General features: G+C 31.4%; 1 protein-coding gene across 4 annotated transcripts in view; it reads right to left on the bottom strand.

The window, feature by feature from the left end:
* Positions 1-13,599, bottom strand: part of LOC131851591 (dual specificity calcium/calmodulin-dependent 3',5'-cyclic nucleotide phosphodiesterase 1) — a 377,466-nt gene that overhangs the window by 43,099 nt on the left and 320,768 nt on the right. For 3 of the 4 annotated variants that reach the window (XM_059202104.1, XM_059202102.1, XM_059202105.1), the window contains exon 3: positions 1,467-1,556. The exons of the other annotated variant lie outside the window; for it this stretch is intronic. In XM_059202104.1, the coding sequence (XP_059058087.1) occupies positions 1,467-1,556 (90 nt within the window). The remainder of the gene's footprint in view (positions 1-1,466; positions 1,557-13,599) is intronic. 4 annotated transcript variants of the gene reach the window in all.

Raw genomic sequence — 13,599 nt, 5'->3', positions numbered from 1 at the left:
GAGTTCTGTGTAGTTTATGTACAACAATGTTCATAAAAAAATATACAAAATAAAATTTCTTTGCCTACGATATATGGCAAAACATACGACGATCAACCTTATGGAAAGTGGTATCACTAATTTAAACATATGAGCAGCTACACGGCCGTTGCAAAATGTACTTTAATACCAGTAATTAATTCCCATTTCTTTCCTCTTTTGCCAAGTAAACAGTTATGCTTTCGTGTCTGCATTCGTAATTTTACTGCAATATTTCCTCCTTTAATTAGGAATATAACTTAGCTTGGAAAATGATGTGTTTTGTGATAGATATACTCGTAGGCGAATCCGAGCTACACAGGCAGTTGACTTCTTACAAAATGAGTTATAATGTATAATGTTGTAAAAAATATTTATTGGAATAGTTGATCAATAATAGACAATAATTATTAATTATTTTTATACATTTCTAATAGAGTTCCATAGAGGTTAAAACATAACAAATCACGATGGAAAATATTTTGAAGACTATTTTGCACTCACAGAACTCATGTATCTATTTTTTCCAAACCACTTAGACACTGAAAAGAAAGTAATACAAGACATTGTGGAAAACATGTAAGAAATCCTTTCAATTCAAATTCAAAGTCATGGGTCTTATAATAGTAATAATAAGTACGTTAAATCTTAATAATATTATAAACACGAAAGTTTGTATGTATGCATCATTGTTTACTCTTTCATGCAAAAACTACTGAACGAATTTTGATGGAACCTTACAGTAATATAGCTTATGCATCAGAATAACACATAGTTAGTTGGCATAGTTAGTAATTAAAATAAATCTTTGTTTTACTTATACGACCCACAAATTTGATATGGTGTTCTCAAAGGTTTAAAGTGATAGGTGCAAGTGCATAGGAATAGACAAGTAAAAGAAAGACTTTCTGTAACGTGCACATTTGGCTTTGCGACTATCGCGATTTTTATATTTAAAATCGAAACTTCGAAAATATGTATTTTTTTTCGAATTACATGTTATGTTACCGAAGTCCATTTCATTATTTAATGGACTTGTATTATCTTTAAAACTATGATATTTACTTTAAATTACTTTATATATTACGAAAATATTTAAATAAAATTAATTGTGTAGTTCGTTATTTTTATAATGTTATTAATGTTATAATTTTTTTGTGTATTTCAAATGTTCTTTATTTTAATCACTTTTCAATTTTAGTGAAGATAATTTAATCTAAGGAATTTTATTTTAATTTATCTATTAAAATAAAATTTTGTATAGTAAGATTTTAATAGTGGCATTAAATTTATTAAACTATAATTAGGTACGTATTGATCTTAAGAATATTGAACATCGTTTATGATTATGACTGAATTTGTTGATTTTGTGTTGATAGAATTGTAATTTGTAATACAATTTTAAAAAATCGATTTATCGAGATAGTCGCCTTTTCAGCCGTGCTTACTGGGGGATGTGCCGTTGCGGGGCGCGGGGGGCGGCGGCGGGCGGGGTGCCTCCTCCCGCGGAGCGCCCGCGCCGCCCGGCGGACTCGCCACTGGAACACCAACCATCAGCTTATTATATATACCTACCGACAATATAGAAAACAATGCTTTATAGTCTGAAAGTGAAAGCAGATTGAGAGAAAACGACCGATAGTTAAACGGCCAACACACGATAGAAAAATCAGGGGAAATATCAAAACAGTGGTGGTGAATGAAATCAAATTTTGTTTCATTTTGAATACAATTGAAAATCCTTTATTCATTTAAACTTCATTTATGCACTTTTTAATAGTCGTAGTTATTCTTCTTGTAATCTACCGCTCATTCGGAAAGCTGTTTCATCACAAGAAGAATGCGCAAAACATGTGTGTTTATCTTTTGAAAAAATCTCTAGAAAGGTGGAAGGATCTAAGAATCGATCCAGAGCGGTCTTCACCACTATTACTATATTTACTCCTGAATTTAATGCGGTGTATAGTCTGTCTTACATTAGTAACATTATGGGTAACATCTGAGTACCAACCTCACGGTAAATAGGTACGTAACACCTGATGGCCTACTCTACCAACGCACCTGCGTAATGTGATAGAGTTAGTGTTCATTGATCAAATTAAATAGGTCGAGCTTTCCCTTTCAGTTACAGTCTTCCATCCTTTTTCACGAAATTACTCTAACGGAAAGCAGATGTTACACATCGAAATAGAAAAAATAAGTGTTTAAGTATAAGAAGAAACTTCATAAGTTACAGAGAGACCAATTGAGAGTTCTTAAAAAGTAACCGGCATGGGTACTTCAGACTATTTCAGATACCCAGCAGCTTGTTTGGTAATATATTGTTTCAGTTGCAGGATACAGATTATACAGAGGTAGAGAAATTGAAGGTGTATTAGTGAATGTCATATGATAACGTGATGTCCGAAGTGCTGTTCATGTATGTATGTACATGCATATATACGCAACGGATAGCCAATTACTTAAAAATAAATTGAAGTTACATATTTTTATTCCAAGAAAAGGTATACAATTGTATTATATTTATAAATACTATTGTTTACTGTCTTGTACTTGGTTAGCCTTTTGAATATTTAATCTTGGAACTATGTAGTATAAATAGAAAAACATCAAAGAAAAACATGTTTCGAGGTAGCAGGCCGTCTTTTTATAAATAATACTTTATTTCGCACGCAATTTATGAATACGTTCAAAGAAAAATAAAAACTGACAATAAATAGAAAGCATGTTTTTAAATAATTGGTAATCTGATAGTAATTTGTAGAATTTATACATTATGTTACATTATTCTATATTTTCATAAGAGATGTGTTTTGCATTATAATCCACTTTGTTACAAATGAAAAGATTAATCCATAACAATAACAATTAGTACTGTTCCTTAGCAATAGATGTACATATCGTACATATTGTTGTAATTGTGATGGGATTAAAAAAAACATTAAATAATAAATTATATTTACTGGTTGATGATCCAGTGAATACATCCATTACGTCTATGTAGGTACCTCTTTATTATTTAATTCTACAATTAAGCAAGGTGTTCTATCAATAACTTAAATTCTAATTCTATACAATTATTTAAGGCGAAGGCGATTCAAATTTAATAGAACATTATGCCTGCACTAATGTTTCGGTAATACATTATTAACGCATGAAAAATGTAAATCATCTAAATGAAGTAACTTTTAAAAGATTGGCTGTGTTTTTAGTAATTGGAAAAAATAAAAGAATCTAATTTTAATATATATTACAACGACAGTGTCGATGACGATTTTGGTATGATGGATCGTTACAATTATTTCTCCGCGTATGGCGCACATAAAGCAGATGGGTCCCCGAGCCATTGACAAACAAAGATAAGGAAATTGAAAAGTGTGGTTTCTGAAATGGAAGAGATTGCTTCAGAGATAAGACTGGTTTTTGTGCTATATTACTGTGAAAATTATGCTATTTGTAATATACTTCGTATGTAATTAGTAGTTAATAAACAAGTAAAGACAGACAAATGCTGGAACAGTAATTTAATACTGACATATTACTAAAGTTAGATCATTACAGGGATTACACACTTGAACTAAACAATAAATTGCTAATGTATGTAACATTCATACTACCGATTTCACAAAGGAGAAGAGCAGAGAGTCAAATCCACTTATTCCAATTCTATACAAATATTGATAATTTTTTAATATTGAGAAGTATAACTTTCAAATTAGATAGATATATTATAATAATGTAGGCTTTTAGAGATTAAAAATACCTACATTATCGGAATTGTTTCACTTCTTTTTAAGTAGATTCTCTTTTGTCAAGGTACTCTTTTTGAGAAATTATTTCGGGTTGTAAGTAAAGCTTTTGTTGATAAATAAATACCAAAACAAACAAGGACAAACAAAGTAAGCAGAAATAATTCTATGAGTATTAGACAATTCATAAACGTACCCCGTTTTAGTTTGTACCTATATAACCAAGATAACAAACACATGAAAATTAAAATATTTGTATTGTGCATAGATTGAACTTGGGACCATTGAAAGATGCGGCCTTGTGATAAATTGTTTAACAATTAAAAGGTCATTAAAATACTTATTTTTTATAGCTAATTTACGAAGTTCTATCTATTTATGTTTGTTTGTATTTCCAATAGAATGCTTTCTAAGTAAACCCATTTAGATGTTGAATGAACAATGAGGTCTAGTTACTTCAGTCGCAAGTAACAGATCAATAAGAGCGACCACACACCTACCTTCCGTTTCATTCTTATTAAATATTGTTAAACAAACTAGAACTTTTAAACTCACATAATATTATTGATTATCGCTTTAAACAGACACTAATTTCATTAGCTCTTATATTATGACTTGATCTGTAAGTTTCACTTTACTTTTATGAATTTAAATCTGACAATATTCTGTGTGTTCACTTATAATATTTCGTTAATGACAAATTCTAATAAAATCGTATAATAAAAAAAAATGTAAATGAATACAGTTTCTAGACTAATCTTGGTGTTTCGAACCATATTCTGAACTGATACCTATATATAAGTACTTGAAAAAAGATATTTTGATTTAACAATTTTTTTTAAAGTCTAAAGTAAGAGTAGGGGATACCTAAACTGGCAACGTGCTATTACAATCAAGGATGTAAATAAAAATAAATAAATAGAACCGGAAACTGCGAGTATGTAACTGCCCTAACTTGAACTGCAAACGGATAGGTACCCATTTGTTTGTAACTTTGGATCCACTACTGATGAATATTTCAATGGTACTGGTTAATAAGGAACTAGTTGTTTGTTGTTGAGATGAAAGGATGACCAAACGGACATACAATGCCAAAGTTAGGCGTAGATTCATCTATTTTATATTAGATAATACAAAACTCTATATAAATATAATTCTATACCACCAAATGTAAATATATAATACTAGCTGTGCCCGAGGTTTCACCCGCGGGAAATTTATAGCCTATGTTATTGTAATGTATAAGCAATTTTACTGTAAAGTTTTATCAAAATCCGTTCAGTATATTTTGCGCGAAAGAACAACAAACAAACAATCAATTCATGCTCACAAACTTTCGCATTTATAATATTAATAAGATAGATAAGTTATCCTGGACAACTAACATCTCTATCTCGAACTGAAATGAAAGACAAACTGATGGCCAACCTGACGTTAAATGATAACTGTCATCTATATACATGGACGGTATCGCGTTATCATGTGACGCCAATAGTAACATCACTCAGTTGCCGTTTCGGAGCAGTAAAATATGTGTTATTTCACCTCTACACCCTTCAACCCTAACACATGTTACAAAGCATTTACAGAATTGGTATATGTCTATTTGAGATTATAAATATATGACAAGTTAAGAGGAAATGGTTGAATAATTTAAACATCATTTAGTTTTGTATTTCTATATTCAAAATCGTCAGACAGAATAGGTATATATTCCGCTAAATATTTATCGAATATCGGGAGACAAACAATGAATTTGGGTCAGCTTAATTTCAAAATCAAAATTATCAATATAGTTTTATATTATACAGTTATAAGTATTGAAAATGTATTAGTACTGGCTGAATTTAAATTCTATCTCTAAGATTCTTTGTATAATGCTTATAAAATATTTTGTGACATCGTTTCGAAGAAAAGTCTGATAAAAACAAGTCCCTGTAATATTTTAATTAAAAGCCAATTGCAAATTAAGTTATGTCTACGGCTCGGATTTTCTGGAGCCAAGGAATATTTAATGTCATTTAAAATACTGTCACTTTTTCTTAACTTCACGGGTTTGATCGATAACGGATTTTTATAACAAAGTGACTTTACTGACCTAGAACTTTAGAAGACTAAATATATCGTAGACATAACAGTACTACGGACTATATTAATAAATATGTAGGATTATAAGTAGACTAGAGATCTTTGTACAAAATCGTGTATGTAGGTACCTCAGTCGCACTATTTCAGTCGTCAAGCTTGTTTTTATTTTTTTATACTACGTAGGTGGCAAACAATCATACAGCCCATTTGATGGTAAACAATTACCGTAGCCTATGGACGCCTGTAATACCTGAGGTGTCATGTACGCGTTGCTGACTCTTAAAAGTAGTTTTGTTAGGCGATGATTTATTACTTTGAAATGGTAACGTAACAGACCATTCACTATTATCACAGTACCACGTGCCCCGTAGTACTGTTACTACCTTAATGTACAGTACATAGGCGATGTTTACCACTTATTATCAAGTGGTCCAAGTATAGATTTTAAACGTAATATGTATTTTATAGGTAATAGTTGTAACTTTGTTACATATATTAATATATATATACATATACATGTATGATTATGTTGAAATATATAAGTACTTCCATCTATAAAAATGTCCAGGTCATCTAGCAGGTTATTTAGTAGGATATATGTTTATCAGTTATACATTACCCATAAAATGAGATTTGCTTAGCCGGGGAGGGTTTGCTTACACTGGGACTTTTTATTAGATGCTTCATTGTGATATATCCATGGGTATTTAGTTAATTCTTAATCAGTCGTCTATGGCTGTCTACACAGAAACATATCTAAATAAATTTGAATTCAGGAACAAAAATTCTTTTGCATTTATATCTAAGTAAATACACCGATAATTTTATTGTATCAATTACAACATATTAATTTAAACTTACAAATTACTATGAGCCCAACAAAGATGTTTACCTGAAACAAACAATTTTATTTATAATTAAGTATTCTTCATTACATTATGTAGGAAAATACACTAACTTAATATTTATACGCATATTCTGTATTTATTTGACTGGTACATTGAGTAAACAATCTTAGCATATAATTTAATGCATTATATATTTTTTAAATAAATATGTCGTTTAAAATAAGAAACAAAAACAGAACATCTTTATTTATGTAATGACAAACAAGCCAATTGGCCCATTGTGGTTTTTTTTAATGGATGTCGAATGACATAGTGCTCCTGTCTCCGCTATCACCAGTTGAGGGTGAAAAAATGAGCATGAGGTCAGGTTAGTTAGTACATTGTAGCAAATTCACCAGGAATTTATCACAATTGTTACTAGGGGGGACCGTGTGGATATCAATCTGACATAGTACATTGCTAGCAATGGGATTATTAGTCCACATTACTAACAATACTCTTCCCCTCCCAACTGGTGGCAGGTGGTAACTGTCATCTATATATACGACAGTTTTACAGACACCACGCCCGCCAGACGCGACACTCGTTGTTGCCATTCCATGGTTCATATGTTGCCATTCCAGAACAATAAAATTTATATATACCATATCCTAACCTCAAGTCAAAACACAGATTTCAAAGAACCTGCTATCCTGATAAGTATAATGGATGAAACATATACTTTGTACAAAGATCTTGCCTGCCTTACTTATAAACTACTCAATTGATTTATTAATACATGTTCGTAGTAATTTTATCACTACGATTAATCTAGTCTTCTACGAGGTAGAATTTCGAGTGTCAGTTAATATTTGCGTTCAGAAAATTAAATTACGAGCTTTGTAGTTCGGCTCTTGATTTCTTAATCAAACGTCGATTGATGACGGTGTTTACCCTCCTAAAGCCTTATTTGACTAACTACATCGGACAGACGAGTCCGAGAGAAAAATCTAGTAAAATACCTAAACTAAATTAGTACAAGTTGTCATCATTCTTTATTCATGCAGGTAATATAATGATATTTTGACATATCTGAGGAGAGTGATGGTAAAGAATTAATCCCATCAAAAATATAAATGTGAAATGATGAAGTCGCGGGAACAGCTAGTAAACAATATAAATTTGCATTTGTTAGTCAGATCTTTGAGCTATGCACAGTTTTTTTTGTCCTACTAGTGTCGATAAAAATATTATGTTACTTTCACTACATACATTTTACTTCGCAGTTTATAGCATTAAATGCGGCAGACTATATAAATATAAACAAAGGAGTAAATAAGTTAGAAGCTTCAGTTAACCTCGTTAGTGGTTGCCGACACACGCCGATCTCTCGGGAAGGCCCCTAGGCACAGATACGCGTATAGATAATCACAACCACAACTATGTTGTTATGATAGAACTGATCAATCCGCCTGCATTCTATTGTGGCTTCAACAATGTCTGTTTAATATTGCTAGCTCACTTCAATAAGATGGATGTTTTCATTTATAATTTAACATATTGTGTAAATATATACGTTAAAGTATAAATGTATATTTTGATACTGGTTTGAAATATTGATTTCGTAATGAGTGAAGTCGACGCGCCTGTTTGATCGATATTCTGATAAACTAATACTACTAATATGTCAGCCTAATCTGACTTTTGAACCCCTGGTGGTACTCAGGCTGAATTCATCCAATATCCGTCGGGTATTGGTTGATTTTCAGTAAATATATAAGTTTTTCCGCTCGTTTACCATTTACACCCTTCCCCACTTTCCTTCAATGAAATTCAATCAAGTCGATTTTCATGAATTGGTTGGCATTAGAAAGCAATTTATTCAACAGATATTGCGTGTACTGTACACTATTTACTCTAACGCTAACCAACTTAACAAATACATTTAAAGCCGTATCACATAATACCACGAAGTTCTAAACAAAGAAGTTTCACAAACAATCACTAATCGAGTTTCTCAGTTGAATAGTATCCCAAAGCGTAGTGATGAGCACTTACGAGTTAAATTGCTAATGCCAAAACAAAGATTCACTAATCGCAACGTGCTGGTATACTCTCTAATCGAATTCAATCCTACGATATTGGATTGCGTCGTTTTGCATCTTTTGTATATTCAAACAAACAAACTTTGTACCCCGTTTGTAAATATATGTATATGTATCATATATTTACAAACGGTGTACTCATAGGTGTGATAACTAAATAAAAAAAATCTTAGAAAACTATTAAAAATAAGCTAAAAACCTGTATTGTGAAATTTATATACGAATATATTTGTTAATATTGTATCTCAATTATTAATTCATGTGAATTGCATAAGAAGAAGTGAAGGCACGGCCGGAAAATATCAGGTTGCCATTTGTTTAAGTTGCCAGTTATTTAATTTATTAGAATTGTTTTCATAAATTGTTAATCTTAGTTAACAAAAAATACCTACCCTGAAACCTACATTTAACCCAATTCTCAATTGCAAACTGATAGAAATTTAGAAATACTATCTTGAAATAAAAGTTGTTCATAAATGTCATATTAATTTTTGATTATGTTATTTTGCTATTATTACATCCTATGTAGTTTATTTTCATAACAAACAACAATATCCCAATGAGGTTTGGATTACAAGCCCCCGAGAAATGATAAAAGTAATCCACAACTCTACAATTTCCTGTTTCCATTTACGTTATACGAGTACATATTTAATCGAAAATTGTTTATTTGTTATAAAAAAAAAGTTGAGTTACAGTGGTAGCGTAAAAACAAATATACCGGTAAAATATACTACAACAATTAAAAAATCTACGGCACATTAATAGCCTTTCTACTATGTGGTAGCTTTTTATAATATACTGTTAGATTTTTTTATACAAGAAGCCATCTAGAAGCCATCAAAAGATACCATCACCACATATTCAGCAGATATTGAAATTACATATACTATTTTCTTTACTATTTTTATACTATGATTGTGGCAAACAAACATATGGACCATCTGATGTAAAATGGTTACCCTAGCATATGAACGCCTAGAACTAATCACCAGGGGTTACGCGACCACTCAGGTTCATCTGCGTTAGGTTCGTCTGCGTGTGGGGATCTTATCGATGACGAGTGGTGCAATGGTAAAAGGTAAAAGGTGGTAAAAGGTGGGCATGATGCCACAATTCTTCAGAACATAGAATCGTTGTATATGCGATAGAATACACAAAGCGATGCAAAGTCTCGCCTCAAGCTAAGTGGTTCGATACCGCATGAGAGATTGGGATGATCGAATTCTCATAACACGTCCGAATCAAAAGGATCGAGCTAATATCAAAGGTGTTTCTGTCCAAAGATGAGAGCAATACTCTATATGCAAGCGAAGCAACCAACGGAGCGAATTAGTTATGTTATATTTGACTTTGGTAGTTTAGATAGTTGATTAATGGTATCAACCACAATTGTATCTATGTGTACCACTCTCAAAGTTATGTTCGATATCAATGCGAAATTATTTGATGAAGTTTTGACTGAAAATTGTATGCATAAATTACTAGAAAGATGCACGCACTATTGATATATTCCTAGACTAATGTATCAGTGAAGTCGGAAACACACGCTTAAATTCGAATAAGATGAACGATCATATAACACATCTACAAATGATAACACAAAAACTATAAAAGTGTTGACCTAAAATAAAATAGTTACAGAGTAATAAGACGACAGCATGTTATATATTTTTTACGACGTACTAGGCGTAACAAAACACAATATATCAGTTAAGTAAAAAATAAAATGTTGAACACAGTTTCTAATATGTATTACGTTACGTTTTCTATCAGTTGGGTCTATTTACTGTATGTATCACTTTAGCAATCAACACAATAATCTTAGTCGATTTAATTTCACCATTAAAATGAATATGAGTTATCTGCTTGTAACCTCGTAGTTTATAAAATGGCGTAATCAAACTAAACTTTACACCATTGAGATAAGACTTGTATACTTCTTTTCTAGAATTATATTTACAAGAATTATTCTAAAGCCCTTGTAACCCTACATAACTTATTGTTTAGTATAGCATTCCAATAAAGAGTACCCGAATCACATCCGCCCAACATGGATTTGGAAAGGGTTCGTGGTCAAATACATTACGTGGCGTAACAACAGATAGAAATCTAAATTCTACTATATATCGTTGGGCTGTGATTGCTGTACGTACGTCTATAAAAATACCAATAAACTGTGTACTTGACTCCAAGTGATAGGATATGAGCGTTCAAATAAAATAAACCTAATATGTGCTCTATCGTATCAAACGGGGTAATAGGGGAACCACACTTACACGGGCGTGGATTTTAATATATTTCGCATATCAGATTTTTGATAGAGACAAGTTAATCATCTCTCTCTTATCTCTTGGAATAATTATATTTAAGTTCTAAATTTAAAATTAAGATCTCATATCATTTATTGATTATGTTAAGATTTTGTCCTAAGAACAAGTATTACCAGCCAGCTATTTAAGGTAGAATGCAGTTAAAACAAATATGGGAAATAGAATAGAATAGAAAATCATTTATTCAAATAAACTTACATTGAAGCACTTTTGAATAGTCATAACATTTTTTTTTTAATCTACTGCTCATTCGGAATGCTGTCTCATCACAAGAAGAACAAGCAAGAAACTTGTGTGTTGCTCTTTTAAATAATTTATTCTTACTTACAATTTAAGTTTAAGTGTGTGAATACAAACCACCGATTAGCACTAATTCAATTAAATACTCAAAAAGAAAAAAATATTGAATACATAACCAACTGGTTAAACAATTAATAAGAGGAAATCAGTCATAGTGATTAGAGCAGACCAGTCCCTACAAGCAGCACCCGTTCACGAGTATGACGGATGAGCCAGCCATCACTGCGCTCGACCATATTTTAGGGAGCCCAATGACCCGGCCCACCACGCCGCCACAAGTCTGGACATTTTAGTGAGCATGACTACTCAAAACACCAGACCACGTCATAGCTACTCACAATTGCCATCTGATGTTTATAGTATTCACATTTCACATAAGAATGCATGCGGCAATTAATACAAAACCCGCTACGCTTTCATATTTCTAAAATAATTGAATCAAGAAAGCAATGAGATAAACAAATTATAACGTTGTATGCTAATAAACTAATTATTTACTTGATATGTTGTCTTCTATGAATTCGTCTATCCTGTAATAGGCTTTCTTACACAAAAATTATTTAATATAAGATTTGAATTGCCTCTCTGTCAGATTTAGTGCAGATTCTGGCAGTTTATTATAAAATCTTACGCAATTACCATAGAATGAATTACTGACTTTGTGCAGGCGGCATTTAGGTAAAATTAGCTTATTTTTATTGCGTAAGTTTCTATTTGTACAGTCTTTAAGTTTTCTAAAACTGTCTAAATTCTTCCGTGTATACATGATATTCTCATAAATGTATTGTGAAAATGAAATGTGAGTATTATTTCCGTTACAAAATTCCTTTAATTTGTTTTACATTTCTCCTTACTGTTAATAAAAAATAATTGTCTATCGCTTGTAATGGAATCCAAATAAACATCGAACGCGACGGTTCGAGGCGCGAAACGACCCCTTAGCTTTGAAGCGAAACTTTACGAGTACTGGTAGAACACAGCTAGATTTATACATTGGTTATAAATCAGGTATTAGTACATACGATATTAGTACCAACTTATTTAACGCGTTTAGTGTAGAATAAATATGATTCATAAAAATAACTGGTTTAGTATATCACTAGAGTAAATATGAAAACGTATACTACATATTAGGTTTTTAGAAGTGTAAATTCGAGTTTCATGTATACTACATTGTTTCGGCAGTATAAAAATGTATTCTTATTTTCAACTGCTGACTTCTACAATCTTTAGATATCAGAAGACAATATTGCACTTACGATGTCGTAGCTATTTTACAAAAAAAGGGAATAGTAAGTATTTGTATCCTACACGATATCAGCAATAGTATAAAGAAAGGAAGGGTACCTTATTCCCAGAGCAGCAATAACTATTTGGTTTCAGAGTACGTAAACGGTGTTAGGAATAAATGGTATCTATTTTTTAGGAAAACCAGTGCACACCTATTTTCGACCGGTTAATTCAGGAGACTATCTTATGATGTAGAATACATATTATTATTACTTATAATTTTCCACTTCAAGATCATATTGTAGAAATAATCTAACGATTATTTTCTATAAATTATTTATTAGACTATTCGTAAAATACACTCTAGAAGTGGTAAATTGTAAGTTTATTATCGCTTAACGCTAAATAATCTCTAAAATATAAATAAGAAAGTCAGAAACATAAATTGTTAGACAGTTTCGTATTATTGTTAGCAGGATTTGAGCTCATGACTGGGACTACAATCTACGAGCGTAAACCACTGGACCATGACGCTAGGTAACTCGAAATTATATATTAACACAAATTGTATTATTTGTGTTAATATATAATTTCAAGCAAAGGCTATTCTTATGAAATGCGAAGGGTTGGAAGCAACTCTACGACTACCACTAAACACCTTGATGCGGTTGGGAAGGGTAGGTCGTAAATTCGATCAGCTCATTATACAGCCAGTTGAGAGTACGCACTATATTATGCTTTAACAATATATTATTTGGAGTATTTTATATATGTATATAACATAAGAAATTAATCTTTTTTTACCTAAACAGTTCAAAAAGAAACTTAAACATTGAAGACTTTTCAGCTTAAATAACAATGTTAATTTAATTTCAAAACTACTTTTTCTTATAGTTTTATATTAATATGTTTTATTTCTCAGATATCTAGGTCTAGGTCAAAGCCGATG

This window comes from Achroia grisella, unplaced genomic scaffold (assembly GCF_030625045.1).
Source record: "Achroia grisella isolate CSIRO2021 unplaced genomic scaffold, CSIRO_AGI_Agris_v1 utg794, whole genome shotgun sequence".
NCBI classification, from domain to species: domain Eukaryota; kingdom Metazoa; phylum Arthropoda; class Insecta; order Lepidoptera; family Pyralidae; genus Achroia; species Achroia grisella.
Note: the sequence above shows the minus strand (reverse complement) of the source record. Positions and strands in the feature narration are given on the sequence as shown.